At 37.4% G+C, this 20,489-nt stretch overlaps 1 protein-coding gene across 1 annotated transcript in view; it reads left to right on the plus strand.

Annotated features, from left to right (window-relative positions):
• Nucleotides 1–19,668, plus strand: part of ADAMTS5 (ADAM metallopeptidase with thrombospondin type 1 motif 5) — a 111,974-nt gene extending 92,306 nt beyond the window's left edge. The window contains exons 6-8 of the mRNA XM_044071348.1: nucleotides 4,059–4,234; nucleotides 6,551–6,726; nucleotides 14,616–19,668. Of these exons, the coding sequence (XP_043927283.1) occupies nucleotides 4,059–4,234; nucleotides 6,551–6,726; nucleotides 14,616–15,183 (920 nt within the window). The 3' untranslated portion in view covers nucleotides 15,184–19,668. The remainder of the gene's footprint in view (nucleotides 1–4,058; nucleotides 4,235–6,550; nucleotides 6,727–14,615) is intronic.
• The last annotated feature ends 821 nt before the right edge of the window (nucleotides 19,669–20,489 follow it).

Raw genomic sequence — 20,489 nt, forward strand, 5'->3', positions numbered from 1 at the left:
CTTTTTATGCAGCAGGCAGCTATCATTTTGGAAAAATAATTATTTTTATATCAGTTACTTTCTGTGGTATACAACGGTGGACCATAATAATATGACTCATGTAGCATACTGTGCAGTTTAGAACTAACATTCATTTACTGAAACAACTTTTTAGGGTGACATTGTAAGATTGTTGGACTCGCTGTCAAATTACAGAGGCATGAAGTAAATACTTACCCATTGCATGCGCATTTCCTTTAACTTAGCTATACCATTAAATTATAATATGAATGTTAAAATACTTAACTTTTTTGCAGTTGTTGCAGTGAGTTTGAAATGTGTATTATGAAATTCTTGAAATGTTTCTTATGAAATTCAAAATATTTGCCTTAGACTGTATATGAATATTTCAAGCGTATATGTTCATCATTAGATCTCAGTTGCAGTAGCCTAAGCTATATGAGATGTATCCTGCCAAACATCAGACATCTGGCAACCTTCCATATACCTGTACATCAGGTGGAGCATGAGAGTGAGATGGTATAAAAGTAGATGTAAAGACACCCAACTTCTGAACTTTCTTGTTATTAAGGCTACTAGTAACATATGCTTTTTGTTATGTCTTCACAACTTCAGCAGTTATCTACTTTTGTCAAGTGGGTAGATAAGTCTTCATTGGAGAAAGAAAACTATATTTGTCTTTTTGTGATTTATGTCTTAAGTGAGGGAATTGTTCAGGTTTTCACCAAATTCCCCATAAAGATCATCACATATCCTATCTTTTTTTTTTGTTTGGGAGAGGAACACAACATTCAGTCATGTTCTGACTGTAATTATTTACTCCTAGTCCCAAAACCCTTAGGAGCGGGTGTATTTTTATTATTACATTTAGAAAACCAAAATCTTAAGGTTTTAGCACTTAAAGTTATGAAGCAGGGTTCCAGTTCCTTTAACATCTCCCTCTCCAGTCCCCAAGAAAAGGAAAGTTTCTAGACGGGCTTTGGCTTCTACTCTGACATCCTCTCTGCTTCAGCCTTCAGATAACTCTGTTCTGGCTATATCTGAGTTTTTGGACAATCCATCAGCTTCACTACACTTCTTTGACATTGCTCTTCATGAAGCCACTAAGAGCTGAGAGAGAAACATCCTAAAAAGACTGCTTTCAGACAGGGGAGAATCACTCTTACTGAAACTGGAGGTAGGGATGGATGCCCAACCTTTACAGAGCTGAACTGATGAGTCAGATATACAGGAATCAGATAGAGAAGAATATTTTAATTTTGCCAAATGATTATTTAATGCCTTCCATTCCCTAGAGTTCAGGGTTCCCCAGTTCCTAGATTTAGGGGTATTCTCCACAGTTGAAAAAGTTCCCCCTCAGATTCTAATGCAGACTCTGATGTGCAGGAAATTGACTTGGATTATGCACCCTGGGTTTCTACTCCAGAAAACTGGGAATCTGAACCCAAGGAAAACATTTATTCTAATTTTCCAGTGGAAGAATTATCCTTTTCTGACACTGTTGACAGAACAACAGAGTTATTTAAGTAAAACGAAGAATATTTCTGAGACCCAGCAGAGATATTGTAAATTATTGCAGGTTGATTCTCCACAGATGGTGTCTGTTTCTCTAATTTTAGCAGCTCTTGACTTGAAGATGCCTTTAATGCAGCCAACAATTCTCCATATAGCAAACATCCAACCCCCAGGAAATCTTACAAGCTATACATGTTTTTCAGTCTAATCCTAGGACAGATCCTTATGTTGTTTCCCCTCCCAAAATTAACTTCTAAACATCTCATGGCTTCTAGCCCCATTCCATCAGATAAAGATGGTTGAGCCTTTGATAGGTATGGAAAAAGGTATACCCCTTTTCCATCTAAGTCTTCTGAACAGTCACCTATTAAGCACATATGTTAGTTTCTCCTAGTTTCATTTGATAGTATAAAACAGTCAATTGCTGACCTTTCTACTTCAAAAACTAAGACATCTTTAAGTTCTTTGCTTTTCCCAATATCACAGTTTACAAAGCATTCTCTTAGATGTTCTTATATTATTGCTGATGCTGTTTGCATAACTGCTGCCACTTAGTCAGTTATGTTGAGATTTGTTTGGCTGCACACACAGAATTTTACAATAGGATGTTAAGGCAGAAAGTTTGAATGCACCTCAAGATAAAGAAGTTTTGTTTGGAAGTTCATCTCCTAATATTATGTAGAAATTTGATGACAGAGGGAAATTAATCCAAGGTGTTTCACAGATTCTTCTTCAATCATTCCCAAATACAATAGAAATTATCTTTCTAGTCCAGTGTCATTTTATAGAAATCCCATCAAGCTATCACAAAAACGTCAGGGAGACAACTTAAAAAAACACAGAGACAGGGCAGTTCAAAAAAGAAAGGGTGACCTTCCAAAGGTATGGGACAGTCCAGAAAATCAGATTGACTGTGACCCCTTCAATATCCTCCCTTTCGCCAACCTGATAATCTATTAAGTTTTTCTCAAAACTTCTCTCTTCGCCTCCTTCTTTAGAACCAGGTTACATCATACTCTTAGGTACAAAGAATAATACAGAAAGCTTGCATATGGCAGTGGGACTATCTTCCCCTATTTCAAGGGATTCTTCTTCGTCCCATCAAACATACCTTTTCCTTCATATTTTGGATCAAATGCTTTCTCAGGGAGTAATGCTATCTGTTTCCATGGAACAACTGGAAGGAGAAGTTTGTATTCAAAGATTTTTCTGTTGCACAAACAGGGTGATCCAGGAGACCTGTGTTGATCCTCTTCTTTTTAAACCCACATATCAATATTCCAAAATTCAGAATGCTGTCTATGTAGTCTGTGTTGTTGCTGTTACTTCCCATCCGCACCTTCTTTGAGTTTTCTAGTCACTCTAAACATAAAGATGCATACCATCACATTCCACATCACAAAAATTTCAGATTTTTTTAAGACTTTCTGTGCCAAGTTCACATTTTCAGTTTTCTGCTTTACTCTTTGAGTTGTCAACAACTCCAAGAATGTTTGCAAAGGTCCTTTTAAGACTCCTACCACATTGGTTCTATAATATTTGTGTGAGTTATTAAGCTCTGTCCATTCTTACTCTTCCTTTAAGATTAACCTTTCAGCCATTTTGCTTGTCTGCCTATGGATCCTCCCATATCTCAAGTAAATCAGTTTCTGAAAGTGGTACTACTGATTAATCCACCTAGGAAAAGGTGACTTCTCCTTGGAATCTCAACTTTGTACTAGAAAATATATCACTTTTTTCTTTTCTATTATCTCACAAGGCTGTCTTAAATTTCTTAAAGTGGAAAGCAATGTCTTATTGCTCTGATCTCGGCCAGAAGGGTATCTGTGGTGTAAGCTGTTATGGTGTTTCAACTCGATCCTTTCTTTAAAGAGAGGATATCACTGAAAGAGCATCCTTTTGTTATGCCTAAAGTGTTTTCAGAGTTCTCTTTCAATCAATCTATTCACCTCCCTGCATACTTTCCAGAACCAAAGTATTTCAGAAATTTTAATCAAAGGTTCATTTCATACAAAGAAAAAGGAGCATTCAGTGACAAAACAGACGTTTCAAAACAGTTGTCTTATCCCATTCAATTCTGTAATTCCTACCAAGGCACTTTACGTCCGGCTTCTGAGGGTATATATTAGGGACTAAAAAACCTGAAAAAAAAGATTGCTCATGGTTGTATGGATGGTAATATACCTTGAGCTGGTTTTGAACCACAGGAAGAATGAATGGGCTGACTGATAGAAAGGTTGATGGGAAGAGGATAACAAAAATACATACAAACAGTGCCTAGACATTGCCATCATTCCTTGATGCAAGATAACTAATAACAGTGTAGCATTCCAGGTAAAAAAATATCAGTGAGCTACAAGTGTCAGCATGTACCACTGCTCTATCCCTTCACCTGTTGTTTTAAAGGACTGTTTTTTTCTAACAGTTAATCCACTGTTTAATACACTGTGCACTCAAACTTCAATATAGCAATATAAAACTGTTGATATTTGTCTTAGTTATGCTTGATTAGTAGAACAAAACGGTTCCTTTATTTTTTACAGGTAAACCATTCAGAGTGGAACAGTGTGCAGCAAGAAATGGTTTTCAGACAGATCCTAAAGGTGTGAAGGCCTTTGTTGAATGGGTGCCCAAGTATGCTGGTGTTCAGCCTCGGGATGTATGTAAACTAACATGCCGTGCCAAAGGGACTGGTTATTTTGTTGTGTTTTCTCAAAAGGTAAATTCTTGTGCATTGCAGTAGTAACATTTACCGTTGCATGTGTGATATGTGTTTGTATGTAGTATGTATTTAAAAGTGTGTGTGTGTGTGTGTGTGTGTGTGTGTGTGTGTATATATTTATATATATATATATATATATATATATATATATATATATGATTCAGCCAAACTAGAGTCTTCACTGTGAAATACATTAAACCTCCTGCAGTGGAAGCTTGTGGTATATATATATATATATATATATATATATATATATATATATATATATATAAGTTGACAGTGATGTTCAGTTTGTCATTTTATAGTCAGCTCATGTATTCATCCTAACTCTTCCTGCCTTTTTCATTGGTTACCCCCTATGTTCTCAGGATTACTGTTTCTACTGAGTCTAATATGTTTTTCTCATGGAAATTGTCTGTGCTTATTATTTACCTGTAATCTATACATTCTTCTTATCTGCTTGCCTTATGCTATTATCATTCCACCATCTCTTGCATTTTCAACCTTATTTGTTTTTACCTTCACTGGTCTGGTGATAATTGGACATCTCTTTCTGGAAGACCTGCTTCCCTTCTGTGTCTCATTTTATTTCCTAAAATCTCACAGCTGCCTTCTAAACATTTATGCTTATCTGTTTTGATGTCTGTCTTTCTGGTTTTTAACTCCATTCTGCATTTCTGTTTTGGTTTTGATGATATCCCTAATCCTGTTGAACCTTTTGTTGTTATTTCATTTGCACAATCCCAGATATTATTCTGATATTTCAGTTTATAATGCTTCAGAAAAGTTTTCGTTGGTTATAGTCGTATTTATTTTCTTTTACCTTAAACATCTGGAAAAGATTCTGACTCTGTACTTTCTTCCTTTGTATTTTCCCCACTAGTTTACAAATAAATTAAGTATGGAGATACTGCAAATATTTTGACATCTTTAAATTCCATCAGGCGCATTAATGTCGCTAAATACTGGCTTAATGTGACAGAAAAAGTTAAAATTAATACCTAGACATGACTCCATGTAAAGAACCTCCTTTAAGGTTAGCTTCACAGAGTAAAGAATTTGTCAGGAAAACACTTGTTGGATCTTTCAGAGTTAATTCTCTCTTTTGTTGTACTCATATTACAGGTTTTAAATCCTTTGTGCATTTCATTTTTCTCAGGGTCTGTGTATATCTCACCAGATTAATCTTGGGTTAGACTGTGCTTTCAGTATTCCTAATGTACTGAACAGCTGTGCACATAGCTGTTTAGTGAACGTTTTCCCTTTTAGTTCATTCACTAAGACAAATTGTCTTTCTGCAAGTGACCGAGAAGTACAGACACTTTTCTTCATCAAAAAGTTATTGCAGTGTACATTGAGTGGCTTATACATTGGAAGAGATGGCATGACACATTTTTGATCTTTGTCAAATTTTAATGTTGGCATGGGGAGAGGAAAGACTGAGACAATAAAACTATGGTTCACAGAAAATCAGCTTGATAACTTTTATTACTGTGTGTGTTTGTGTGCATGTGTGGTGTGTACATTTTATAAAGACATACAGTTCACATATACACACATACGCGTGCATGCACACACACACACACACACACACACACACACACACACACACACACACACACACACACACACACACACACACACACACACACACACACACACAAACACACAATGTACGCTTATATAAATATTCCAGTAATGTGCTTTTTCTTAGCCTTCTTGATTACTGTTTATTGATCATGTGCCTGCAATGATTTAACTCTAGTAGCATTTGGCTACTGTTGTGTTCATTAAATCTGATATAGTCTTTAAATGCATAGAAGTCTGTGCAAAATACTTGTAAGTCAACTCATAATTTGCAAAGTCATGAAAAAAAATTCTTGTATCTCAGTCTGTCATAAAATATGAGCAGTATATTACCCAGGAAATGCAAAATTATTGTAATGAGCATTCAGTTCATGCTGTTTACATACTCTTAAGTGCATTCCATTCAGATCTGTTAATGTCATTGCAGTAAAGAGGAATATTACTATTTACTTTCAGTTGGCATTCATGTTCTGACTGCTTTAGTTCTGTCCTCAGTACAACATAATGTGTGGTGGGTATGACAAACTGAAGTAAAACCACAGTTTTGTAGCTGGGTGCATGGATCAGTCTTTGATTTTCCCTTCAGACTGAGAGTAGGTTATGTGTGTCATTTATGAAGCTAAGCTGTACAGTCTTTAGGAAGCCATATGCTAAGTTAAAAGCTATCTGCAACCATGACTGCGATTTGCATGTTTGTGCTAATAAATTATTGTCTGTAATTGCTAGGTGGCTGATGGTACAGAGTGCCGTCTGTACAGCAGTTCGGTCTGTGTTAAAGGGAAATGTGTTCGAACAGGCTGTGATGGCATAATCGGATCTAAGCAGCAATTTGACAAATGTGGCTTATGTGGAGGTGACAATTCCACCTGTATCAAAGTTTCTGGAAACTTCACCAAGAGAAGGTAATGGCAAGCATGGTCTAAACTAACAGCAGCAAGCTACTTTGTGAATTAATATGGTTAAATTGATTAAGTGCAGCCGAAAATAACCTTTATGTCATTAAGTGTAGGCTCAAACTGGGATTCCCACTGTATTGCTAACACTATGTGAAATGCTGGGAATCTTATCAAGCTCCATAATATAGAGGGGTGAACCTTTGACTACAACCCAGATGACCTGTGTTAGTGGCATGAGCAATCAGGCAGGTGAGCATGAGGTTCATCATCCACTACTAGCTTGCTTTTGCTAAGAGGACGAGAGATTGCTAGATCTATTCAGTGCATAACAGAGGCTGGGTGTATTGTTCATGTGTAGTGGCCACATTGGGCAGAGATGTTCCTTCTAGACTGGGACTAGGAGGTGTGTGTGTGTGTGTGTGTGTGTGTGTGTGTGTGTGTGTGTGTGTGTGTGTGTGTGTGTGTGTGTGCGTGTAGGATCATGCACACCTTCTGTATTAATAATGGCAAGACTGCAAGCAGCGGAGGGGTGGGCTAATCCAAGGAAGTCAGCAAGCTAATCTACTCTCTGTCAATATACTGACCACTGGGGGAATGGATGGGCTGATAGGGCTTCCTTGGCAGAAATGAATAGGTCATAGGTCTTTGGCCCTGGCTGGAACAAATGAGCAGTAGTGCTCATATCTATCTTAGCACCCCCCCCCAATGAATGGACTGATTGGGTACAGGAACAGAATCAAGCAGCAGCACTTGAAGGTGTGAGGGAGATTACAATTCTTTTGGTATTCACTGTGCTTTTTCTTTTGTAAAACTGCTCACTGTTTAAGAAACTGTAAGACAATCATAGCATAAATTTCTTTTTTATAATATCTGGATATTTTCAAAGCCATCAATGCATGTCATCATCAAACAAATAGTAACAGACCTTGATTTTCCACCCTGTTTAGTAAATATGCATCCCTAACATCCATACTTTGGTAGAATTAGATCATCTACTTATCTGTACAGAAAGCTATGTACTGACTCACTCTACACACAACATTCATTTATTTCTTGTAAAGCTTAAGTGATTGTAACCTAGATATTGAATGTAAACCCGTGAAGGAGCACACAAATTGTAAGAAATTCTGAATAAAAATGGCATTAATTTAGAAAAATCACCTGTTTAAATACATTATGAGAGACAAAGTTAGTAGTTATATTTGGATTCCAGGTGACTGTCTTATAAAGTTAGAATTTTAGACACCTATGAAAGAAGGCTTCAGATACACATTATGAGGGACAGAAGCTGATCCCTGAAGACTGTTGCTATGTCAACAAAGATAGCCTACATGAAGTCTCATGCTGGATCCTGAGATCAAATATCAGCCCCTCACCCAAAGATTTTAAAGGGGAGAATGAGCATGAGGGGACCAGGATCTCTTGTAAATAGGGCCTAGTCTGTGCAGAGCATGAGAATTCACAAATGTGTCAGAAGAGCCTGCTATAGAAACAAGCATAAAAACTGAAAAGTGATTTTTTTAAGCTCTGAAGTCGCAGTGACTGCTGAACAATGTAGATTCTGCAGCACAGGATGACTATGAATGAAGTGAGAACATCCAAGCAGAAATTTGGTTGTAGAATTCTGATTGTACAGTTGTGCCAAGTTGATGTTTGTATCAGTAGGTAAGGGGCCTTTCAGTAGTCCAAGCAGGAAGACATGAGGGCCTAAACCTCCATTACAGGGACCATAGAAGGAATAACATGCTTTATATGGAGTATATCAGATGGGAGTATGACATGTGAGCTTGTCCCTCCACTTTACTTCACTGCTGTCTGAATAAATGGTAACTGGCTTGCTGCCTTAACTTTGGCACAACTAGTCCTCTAAAAATCACATCCCTCTCCATTCCACCTGTCAGACAATAATTACCTTCTTGATTATGTGAATTTATGTAAATGAATATATTATTTTTATGTGTTGTTTTTTTTTTCTTAAAAGGATGGTTAAATTGGGTAGATGCACATTGACTATCACTATGAATGGCCAAAGCAGGGACAGTCATTTTTTTTTTTTATCGACTCTCATGGTTGCTCAAATAATTTGCACATATAGCAATACAGTTGGGGAACTGTGTGGGTAAGGACAAAGTTATGCAATGCCAGCCAGAATATATTTTAAAATGCCCCTCCCCACCAAATGTTTTTGTAATGCAACAATGTGCATTGCTGAGATCTTTTTTTTTTTTTTTAATTCCTGGTACAATATTTGGCTGGACAGTGTTTAACAGTTGTGCAAGGAAGTTCTCATAACACTTCCACCCCAAAATAAGAAAAGAGCCCTTTTGTTTACATACTTCGACAAAAGATTTTCTAGGTGACACAAGTTATTTCCCATTTCAGAAGGGAAGACTGATTGCTTCGTCCCTACCACAAGTTTTTCCAGATATCCTATATATCTTCTCATTATTTATCTGTGAAGAGCATTCAAAATACAGCTAATTTAGCCACTCAAATATGTTACACAATGCTTATACATTGAGGCAGTGAGCTTTGTCCAACTGGCGCTTCTAGTTTCAGTAGAACTTTCTGATCCTTTAGACAGATAATCCCAGCACACAGTTGCAGTGCATTGTACCCCTTTGTTTTTTAAACTAGGACCGATGATACTGCACATAATTATAATATTTCCTCGAAAGCAGGAAATGCTTTGTAGCACAAATAGTGAGTAGCAACATGCTGCCTTTGCAGCATCAGGGCATTTTAGTAGTGGAGAGAATGAGTAGCAGCTTTCATGCCACAGTGCTAGTGGCAATGCCTGCTACCTCACTTCTCAACCTGCTCTGCCCCCCCTAACCAAAGCCCAAATGATCAAATAGATTGCAGTTAGTTGTGCAAACTGTGTGTCAAGACTTTTGGGGGTGAAGTTATTTCCTGGGCTGATTCAACCCCCACTCCCCTGAACATGGAGCTTAAGCAGAAGCATGATTGGAATGGGGGGGGGGTAGTGTGGCACTGCAGACTTCAAATAAAAAAGTTGATATGTCTCTGGAGTACAAACAGCCATTTTGCTTTTTTTTTTTCGTGTCTTATGCATCCTGTTTTTGAAATCTCTCCCTAAGACTGAGATAGTATACAGGTGTGTCAGGCCTTTTGATTCAAACCTTGAAGAGAGATTAATCCTTTCTACTTTACTGACCAAATTGTACTGTCTCTTTGTATTATCTATAAGGCTTGTCACTCCTGATTTGGTGTCAGTCAAAAGCTGTATACTGGAAAAAATAAACAGGCACGGTTTCCTACACCCAATTAGTGTTTTAGTACATAATAGCTTTTTAATTGGCCCTCACGTTGAAGGACAGACCTTCTGTCTGTCTGTTTCCACATTTTTAAGTTTTTTTGAGTTTACCAGTTAGAGGGTTCAGCAATCTGAAATAGTTTTCCTTATAGTTTAATAACATTTGTAAAGCATTCTGGATATGACAAATAATGCATTTTCCTTTCCATAATGTAGATTTAAAGAACACAAGGGGCGAATGTCCTGCAGAAATCTGGTTTTGTTTTATTTTATTAGCATTATATTATGAAATGAGTAAGAATGAATGCAAAATGACTGTTCATATTGACTGATATATGTTAAAAGAAAGGGTACTTACGTATTATCGAACCAGATTTCGGAAGTCAAAAAATTCCTCATGTTTGTGCAAAACGATGTCTGGTAACCTAAGAAGGGAAGTGTAAACTCTTCTCTACTATTGTGTCTGAGTGGTTTTGACATATGAAGAGGAATAACGTGAAAATTTATCTTTCTGGGGAGTGTCCGTTCCTGATCTATAGATAGGAGCGTTGCTTCTCAGTCATCGTTAAAGTTAGAAGTCATCATGATGAATGTCAGCGCATTCCCCACAAGACAGATGACCCTTTCAGACACCTTTTCATGTACACTGTCTCATCATTGACTGTCATTTTGGGGGGATATGTGTGAATCAGTCAGCATTTATACCACATGTTGTCAGTACTGTGACTGGTTCAGATTAGCAGAACTGTCTGTACGAAGCAGGAAAAGATCTGACACCCCTGGCACAGGAGTTCCGCTAGTGAGAAAGGGAGAAGTCAGTGAGGGATCATTGTGCCGTTACTTAGTAGTTGTTACAGGCGTCTATGTTTTCAGGGAGTACTGCCCCTGAACAGTTAGTTGGTATGTCCCTAACTAACTTGCCTTTGCTGAGGTTGTGCTCTGGAATGTGGGAATTGTGATGCAGAGTAGAACTGTACAGGTTGCAGAACAAATGAGGCATGTCCCCCAGGATCAGAAAAATTGACCGTTGCTCCTCTTTGGGCATCATATCCACTGTGACCCATTACTAATTACTTGCTTACACACCCCTTTCAAGGTTAAGGAACATGTTTTCGCAGAGACGTTTCCATTTCTGCCACTCTATAAATCTGGTTGCGATAATACGTAAGTACTGTTAAAAGCAGGTGTCTGTACTGGGAGTCATTCTGTTGTATGGCTACTGATTGTGTGATAGTGTTTAATTTGGCAAAATTCTGGAATTCAGGAAAGAGGACACTCCAATTAGAATTTCAGTCTGGAGGAACATTAGATTTTTATATACATTTCTTACACTGGGGAATTCAAAAGGAAAACTGGGGGAATATAGGTCCATCCCACTATGACTACTGAAGTAGATGTTGCTACAGCTCATGTTGGAAGAGGTAATGTAGTTGTAGCTGGGCTGCTGAAAAAAAAAAATGTTTGTATGTAATTTGTCCCCAAGATGGACGGAATGTGGTTTTATTTACCTCTAACAGCAAGAAATTAACTTCACTCTTGAAGTGTTTTGGATTGCCCATAAGCTTTGTCTGTATTTCAAATACACTGACTTCTGAGTCTATGTTGGATTGGTAGCATCACTTCTAGGTTTAGGGTATGGTATTCCTTATGGAGTCACACATCAGTAACACAGCATTGCTATACATCAGCAGTTGTTGCGAGTTCTGTGCTTATCTCATAATGGCTGCTATCCTTTCTCCTCCTTATTATTTAAGTAGGAAGTGATCATCCTGTAATATGTATATTTGTAAGTGTGGATGTGGAGTTGGAGGGATCCGTATTACTATAAGCAACCTCACAGTTATGTGTTGCACAGCAGACAGAGAATAGTTGTGTGCATCTTTTTCTGGTGGAAAGGTTACAGTGGGGCACTTGTTGCTACTGTCTATAAAAAATAACAAGTGAATAGTCCCTCATGAAAGGGGTTAGTATTATAAGACTTGCTGTTAGCAACCTAGTCTCAGAGAATGTCATAGTGGTGAGTCCTTATTTCTGACAATGAGTTGTTTATGGCCAATAGATTGAAGTAGTAACCCAAAACGAAACTATTCTGTTTGTCCTAGGTGTGAAGTAAGAACTTGTACTCAAGTTTCTGTGGCTTTGTAGGTGGGCAGTGGAGTCAGATATGCAGTCCAGTGCCTATCTTGAGTTCTAAGTGCAACCCCGTGGGTCATACCCATTTGTAAAGTATGATGTGATGTTATTAACATTATAGATGTGAGTCTTAGGGGAGTAGTTCCTCCTCCTGACTAAAGCAGTGCTCCCTCTTGCATTTAAACATAGTCAGTAAGTGGTTTTGAAAAGGTGTGTCTGTTAGGTATGTTTCAGTAATACCCCAAACATCTGAATTTATTCCTGATGCTCCATGCTTGGATCTCAGATTCTTTGCATATGAGTTGTAAGTTCATAGGTCAGTTCAGACCTATTGTACCTCTGCATGGAGGGAACTTTATGTGATGATATCCCATTAAGGTCCTGGTTGCATTCTGTGTTTCCCAGCTGATATATGTAGAATGACAAAGAATATTTATTATTGCAGCTCTAATGCTTTGGCTTGCCAGATATACCATCTAGGCAGTTACCTCTCAGTAGGACACATCAGCAATATGTGCAGGATGTACATAGTTTTGTGGTACAGTGAGATGATATTATGACTATATAATGTATCATAATGGAATGTATAAAATTGTTATTGGTGCATTATTTGTGGCGCTTGTGTCTGTCACTGCTACAACAAAGCAGACAGAAAATCACTATAGAGTAGTGGATGGAAGTACTAACTGTAAGAAGGCAGCCCAAAAGTGCCCAGGCAAAGATCTCTTGATTTGTCTGTTATGAAATACCCTTTATTCGTTCTTGTTTTCTTGATCCTGAACCCCCATTGACTTCCAGGTATTTAACATTTTTAACTTTAGGAGAGAGTCTGTGATTTTTTTATACAGCTGACATCAACAGAACACTGCAGAGTGGCTGTAAAAGTTTGGAGTGAGCCTTCAAGATCACCCACTTTGTTTTTGTAGTCAACATTCCAGTAAAGCTAGTTATTAAAGTGATAGACTTGGCTGTTACTTACTTATGCTGCACAAGTGCTCCTTCAGTCCATTAATAGCCAGAAAGATTTTCAGGAAAATGGAGACAACCAATTTGCACACTCTTTGCTCCCCTATCAATGTCAAATGTTACAAATATTTTTATCTAATTTTGACACTCAGTAGTAAGTCAACATAGCCTGGTGCAACCTTGGCCTCACAGTATAGTCTGCTCACTTCCTTAGTTCATGGGATAATTAAGTGAAGCTGTTCAAAAACACAGTGATTTTAGCGGTCCCTGACTATCCAAGACAGATGTGATTTCCCTTGCTATAGCATTTTCTCATGAATGGGCCATTTGTGATTTGAGTCTCATTTTTATTGAGACTGAGGGGATGATAACTATAGACAACTGAATCAATCATTAAGAAAGTATTCGTATGGGGGGGGGTTATACCCCCCTTGGACCCACAGATGTAGGTGCTTTTCTGCAATACCACAATTCCTATATGTATAGCAATGCCAAGTTTACCTAATCTTGGAGAAATGCTTGCTTCACTTACTTTTTTACCTCTCTATTTATACATCTCATGATAGAAACGCACAAATACTGTACCCTCAACAAATCTGGACTGACAAAACCAATCACTGACTGTCTACCTTTTCATTAAAATAGAACAATTTAATTAAATCTTTAACAAAATGAGACATGGTGAATGTTGGACTCTCTTTGCAGACACCATCCTCTTAACTTCTCTTCCACTAGACACATTTGGTATATCTATCTGGGAGATTCCATCCATATATCTCTGTACCAAAACTTTTAGAACAATCACTCCTCTGCATTTTCCATTTTGCTTTCCATTAACAAGTTCTGCCCAAATGGTTTTCAGGAGCTAGTGAGAGATGTTTTCTATGTTGGCTGCTCCCTGCAATGTAGTTGCAGAGCCTTAGCTTTTTATTAGGCATTTATAATGCTGGACTTAGGTATTCCATGCACCATTAAGGTTCATTTGGCAGTCACTCATTATTTTATCTGCTTAAATAACTTGTTCAGATTGTAAAGCATGCAAGCGAAACTAAGTGAGCAGAACCAGAATGACTGGATGAAGCCTATTAGAAAATTACCACAGACTTAATACTTTTTCCTTTCCATAAGGAGAATTATTCAATTAATTCCTTTCAGTGTCATGAGTTCAATGAATAGGGAAGGTTGAAGCTTTCACTGAATAATCATCTGTTCAAAAGGTATATAAATACTATGAAGAATACTGCCTTGTTCTGTACTAATTGTCGTATTAATGTCATAGCTTATTTATGGTATTGAAGAATATTATACTTCTCCTGCAAACCTGCTAGTCAAGATGACCATAGTTTTTTGAAGTATGTCAGCATACTATGTTTAAGAAATCACGTCACTTTCCTACATTTTTTTTTTAATGTAATCTTATTCCAGGTAATGTTGGTGCATTGTTTAAGCTGTTATGCAATGCGAGCATCTAAATTATTTTACAGAAGATTACAGTGTTTTCTTTTTTCCCTTTTTACAGTAAGGGCTATACAGATGTTGTGAAAATACCAGAAGGAGCCACACATATCAGAGTACGACAACACATCTCCAAAGACCAAAAGAAACTTACATCCTATCTAGCCCTCAAAAAGAAGGATGGAAGCTATATTATTAATGGAAAGTATATGATATCTACTACAGAGGCCATCATAGACCTGAATGGCACAGTTATGAATTACAGTGGCTGGAGCCAGAATGATGACTACTTGCACACAATGGGTCACAATCCCACAAAGGAAATACTTATTGTGCAGGTTCTTGCAACAGACATAAACAAAGCAGTTGATGTACGTTACAGCTTTTTTGTTCCAAAGAAACTAATGGAAAAAAATGGCATAGTGAGCAGTAATAATGCAAACCAGTCAAATTCCAAGATGGCCCAGCCGCAGTGGGTGACAGGACCATGGCTTTCTTGCTCCAGAACATGTGACACTGGCTGGCAAACTAGGACTGTTCAGTGCAAAGATGGATATGGTAAGCTAGCTAAGGGATGTCTGCTGCCTCAGAGACCTCCAGCATTCAAGCAGTGCATTCTGAAAAAATGTTAGCCTTTGGTGTTTTATTTGCTGAGATAAAAATCAGTATGGTCTAGCCAGTCCAGGAAAACAGAGTTTCTTTATGGACTCTTCTAGAAACAAAAATGGATTTGTGGTTAGAATTTGCCTTCTGGACCAAATAAGGTTGCAGTCAGTTTGCAGGTACCAGTTGAGCAAAGGTGATGAACCAAGGAAGGGAGCATTACCCATGTTCTAATCCCAGAGTGTCTGCCAAAATGAGCAAGTGCAAACACTGAAGAACAAATGGAGATGAATCAAACGATGCCCCTTGTTGTCACCTACCTCTAATGCATATGTCTGGGTATTCGGTATCATACTTTTTTACCCAAGATCTGTTAACTTGCTCTTGTAGAGCTTTTATAAAGTATCATCCCACAGTGTGTTGGTTTTGCTACTCATGGTCTTGTAAATATTGTGTTCTTTTTTTATTGTTATTATAATATATATCAGGTTTCTTACTGCAAGTCATGAGGTGAAAAATGTCTGCAATCACTGTGAAGTCCTCTCACCTTAACTTCTTCCATTATTGAAGAAGCCAAGGAGATTATACTGGAAATGACAATAGGTATAAATGGGGATCTAGTCACAGAGCTAATTATTTTTTTAAAATGCAGTGGGTATTTACAGGCTCACCAAAATATAGTTCTGGTGACAGAGATTCACATTTTCATTGTAGCACTTTTTTTATCTAGTGTTTGTCAGCACATATCCCAACTCTTCTTCATTCATTTCTCTGTAGGATGCAGCTTGTCTGTCTGTCATAATTTTTACTTATTTGAAATGTCAAACTGAGGATATTTTTAATGGCAAAAATGAAAAGATTTACCATTTGTAATGTAAAACTAGCAAAGCTTTATGATAGAATGTCTGACGTTTTCATAAGTTTGTATGACCCCCCATACATTCATTTTGGCATACGTTAGTATGCACATATGAGGGGAGTGCTAGTTAAGAGTAGTTTGTTTCCAAATAAGTACTGTGCCTTCACAGTCCGTAAAAGGGCTACATGACAGAAATGTGATTAGCTGGATGACGCTTAAAAGTATGGCTCTAATACTGCAAACACTTGCATAGTCAAATCACTGAATATGAAATTCCAAAAATAAATGCATTAGAATGATTGTATCATTGCCCAGTAAAGTAATATCTAAACAAAAACTACATTAGTGATACATGTAATAATATTAAAAAGTTACTTATGCAATAGGGACTATGTCTCCCCATGTCCTCACACTCCTGATAATAAATATTCTTAGAGGTCAAGTTACTTCAGAGACAGAGAGAATACTTATTTTCATCAAAACAAGTATACCGTTAACTCAAAGGTAGTTTCGCCTTAGAGTTAGTATATTTAGTTATCAGGGCACAGTTGTGCAGTTACATGTGTATTCTTATGCAAAAATGTGTGTATTTCTGTTTTGCTTTGATCTTAGATACATACTTGCTTACCTTTTTTTGACATCAAGTGTAACACCTCGACTATCATATGTCCTTAGTGATTAAGACAGTCCAACATCCTGTATATTGAAAGATGTATTGCTTAGTGGCTACATTTCTCAATTAGTGGTTTACTTTATCAAAAACAAGTGTTTTCAGTTGTAAAATATACCTAACAAGCAGTAGTACTGCAGCCAGGAAAATGCTGCAAATTATCTTCTGAGTGGGTTGTCATTTAGAGGGGATATATTCTGTATGGTGGTGGTCTTTTTCAAGTAGAATTATTTCCTGTTTATTAAAATGCTGCTAACTTTTGTCATGTAATTAAGGTTAAGTTGAACTTATTCAATGCAAAGTGCAAGTTATTTTTGCTTTGAGAATTGGTTTATAAGTAGTGTGAGATAGTTACACAAATACCTTTATTTTGAAGCTTAGTCATCCTTAATTTAAAGTGACTGAATGTCTGTTTGCAGTCTTATTAGAGTTTTATTTGTGAAATTCAGCTGATAGTCACATTTCTGTCACACAGCTAAATATATGTGTAGTAAAATTACAGCTGGTTGTTACTTAAATTGCAGTGTTGCCTAATTACAAATAATATATGTTGAGGTGCTGTATGCACCACCAAAGTTTTGAATGTTATGGTCAGACTGCCGACCCACTTCTATGAGATAAATCACTGAAGTCCAAATAAATTCATATTAGAAGCATTTTTCTGTGAGCTGTAGCTCTGTTTTAGGATAAATATAAATGAAGAATGCAGAACACTGCTCTAATTTGAAGCTGCTATGAAGTATGAAATGTACCACTATTAAGGCAGAACATATTTTTATAGATGTTTGGTGTAGTGCCAATAAACTAATAGTGAGAAAATAGTCTATAGAAATGTGTTTATAAGAAGACTGCAATGTTTTAAGTGTGATTTATGATCACGTTTTATTTATACATTCCCTGGGTATTGTTTTGTGGCACTCATTCTGAAGATACACAAAAGTGCATATTTTAATTAATTTCCACAGTATGGCCAGTGACTACAATTTTAACATTTTTCCACTTATCTGAAAATATGCTACTCTGAATGGAAAATAAATTGACATGGTTGGAGTGGGTAATGCCACTATATTCAATATTGTCTTCAGCACAAAGCAGTTGTTGTATTTTCTCTGTAATTACTCTGAGAAACAGTTCCCCTGCAGGATTTGTATTTTATGAAACTGATTGCAGAGTGCTTTGATAGTCATTAAACTAATGTTTGATAACTTGATGAACTAAGTATTCTGCAGAAAATCTATTTGATTGTGTAAAATTCTTTAGTAATTAACAGTGCTGTATTGTGGAGATGGTTATTTTTAACCACGTAAAGCTGGATCCTTGCAAATAATTTTTCCCTAGCAGATTTTGCTTTCCGTCATGTGTTTGTGATCTGAGACATTTCCATGAAGGACAGTCTGTTATTGGGATATTGCCTTAATTTCAAATTCTTTCTGCTCTTCTCTTACCATTGCTTCCCTAACACTAAATGCCTGGTGATGTCAACTAACCAAATCCTTTTAAACACCTTTGGCCATCTGCCTCTCTCTAGCTGACCTTCCTTAACATATCTCTTCTTTCACCTCTAATGTATTCTTAAGTAACAGTTTTTTCTCTGTTCAGTCAGAATATGTTCCCATATGCTTGTAGTCTATAATAAGGTTTGCCATTCATCATGAGTGTGCTTAAACAATTCTGTATACAACTCAAAGACAGTACCATCCTCAGAGGGAGATCAGGAACTCATCTGCTGCACTTAAGATTTAAAAAAATGCAGTTATTTTTAAAAAGGTAATGACCTTGACATCATACAAGCCACTTCAGTTTCATATGTCACAAATTAGGCCTATATAGTCCACAGTCTGACTATTGGCTTTAACATCTGTTCATCTGTTATGCCATTTACTGTCTTCAGGCTGTTAAAACTGAACCTTTCGACAGTCATGCTAGTGATTTTCCCTCTAATTGTGCATGCTGAAAGTCATTCCCTGTCTTTCACTATCATGCAACTACTTTCAGCTGATGTAGTAACTTTGCTATTGGACCCAAAATTGTTTGCATGCTTCCGTCAGTTGTCTTGCAAAATGCTGTTTCACTGAAAAGGAGTAAAGATAATTGTGATCTATTCAGATTGCTTTATTAAAATAGCTTAGCGCCTCATTAAGAGACTATAGTTTCCAGAAATGCAGTCTTCGGAAATAAAATATTCGAGCAATTAGCTTTTATGTTTGAACATTTTGTTATGACCTAGTTGCTATTTAAGAATCTACATTAACGTCTTGGTGTGTAATTGCACATCTTTCCTCGAAATGACTTATTGATCAGTAATTTAATGTAACACTGTATATCCCTTACTTATACGTATTGTCATTAATGGCAGAGTAAATATTACTGAGATACCATTATAAATCCCAAGTAATAACTCACTAGAAGGAAAATTGCTTTGGTGGTCTCACTTAGGTGCTGTAAAAAGTGCTACAAGTACTAGGTAAGAAGTACCAGAATTCTGAGGTCTTCAGGTTAAAAAAAAATCCCCAATGAAAAAGCACACTATAAATCATTAGTGTGGCAGCATTTAGTCCTTAAAAATGATAAAGAATAAATACAACAAAAAGGTTCACATTTTCTGGTATCGGTTCAAATACTGGTAATTATTTCCTGATTAAAAGTTTCTATACTGTGTTTAAAAAGTGCAGGAACTCTATTGGTTGTGTTCGTATTTGCTTTCATCATAGGCTAGAAAACTCTGAGAAGTCATGGGTTTTCCTGTTTGTTTATTATTAAACATGTGCATTGTTTTAGACAATTAATTTATAGACATGACACTGATGGATAAAATCTATAATGAAGCTAACTAGCTGGTACACTGAAGACTGGAACAAAAAGTCACTATATGACAGAGTCATTATAGATTGGGCAGCACAGTGGTGGAGCTGTTAACATTGTCACCTCACAGCAAGAGGTTCTCTGGTTCGATTGTCGGCTGGGGTGCCTTCTTAGGTTCATAGGTTCATAGGTAAGTACTAGGCTATCTGCCCAAGGGCATTTATAAGCCTAGCCAGAATGTGCTGGCTTTCGCCACCTCCTTAGATTAGTTCCCTGTGCCTCTGTCCAGCAGAGCCAGTAGTTCCCTGCACCACTGTCCAGCAGAGCCACTGCAGTGATCCCCGGGGTAAATTTTCTGTTTCCCATCCACCCATCAAGGTTTCTCTTGAAGAGTGTTATTGAGGGGCTCTGTCTGATGTATATTGGAATCCTGTTCCAAAGCATCGGGAGTCTCTGGGACAGGAATCTATCCCTCCAGCATGTCCTCTTTATTGTTGTGGTGAGGTTTATATATCTAGAGCATGTGGCTCTCCGGGATTTGTTTTTTTAGGTGGAGCATGTCCATCAATTCTGGGCTGGACATGGCCTTCTATGTCAGGCAGAGATCACATGCAACCGAGTACAGCTGGAGTTTCTTGAGTCGGGCTGCATAGGGCATCTGTTTGAGGCCAGTAATCCTCTTGGTGAGGTACTTTTGTGGTCTTTCCAGCTGTTGCAGGTATCTTGTAAGGTACATCCCAAATGAGGCATTGTATTCTATGATGGGTCTAATGAGTGATGAGTAGAGAGGCACAATAACCTCTTTTGTTCTAGATGCGAACCCTTTTGTGATGAGGTGGGCCACATAGAAGGATTTTATAACCACCTTGGCAATATGATTATCAAAGGAGATATTACTATCTACTTGGGTCCCCAGATCCCTTATTACATTTTTTGTATTTAGGGGACTACCACCTATGTGGTAGTTCGCGTATACTTTATTTTTTCCAAAGGGGATGACTATG

This window comes from Protopterus annectens, chromosome 5.part0 (assembly GCF_019279795.1).
Source record: "Protopterus annectens isolate FY-2018-M chromosome 5.part0, PAN1.0, whole genome shotgun sequence".
NCBI classification, from domain to species: domain Eukaryota; kingdom Metazoa; phylum Chordata; order Ceratodontiformes; family Protopteridae; genus Protopterus; species Protopterus annectens.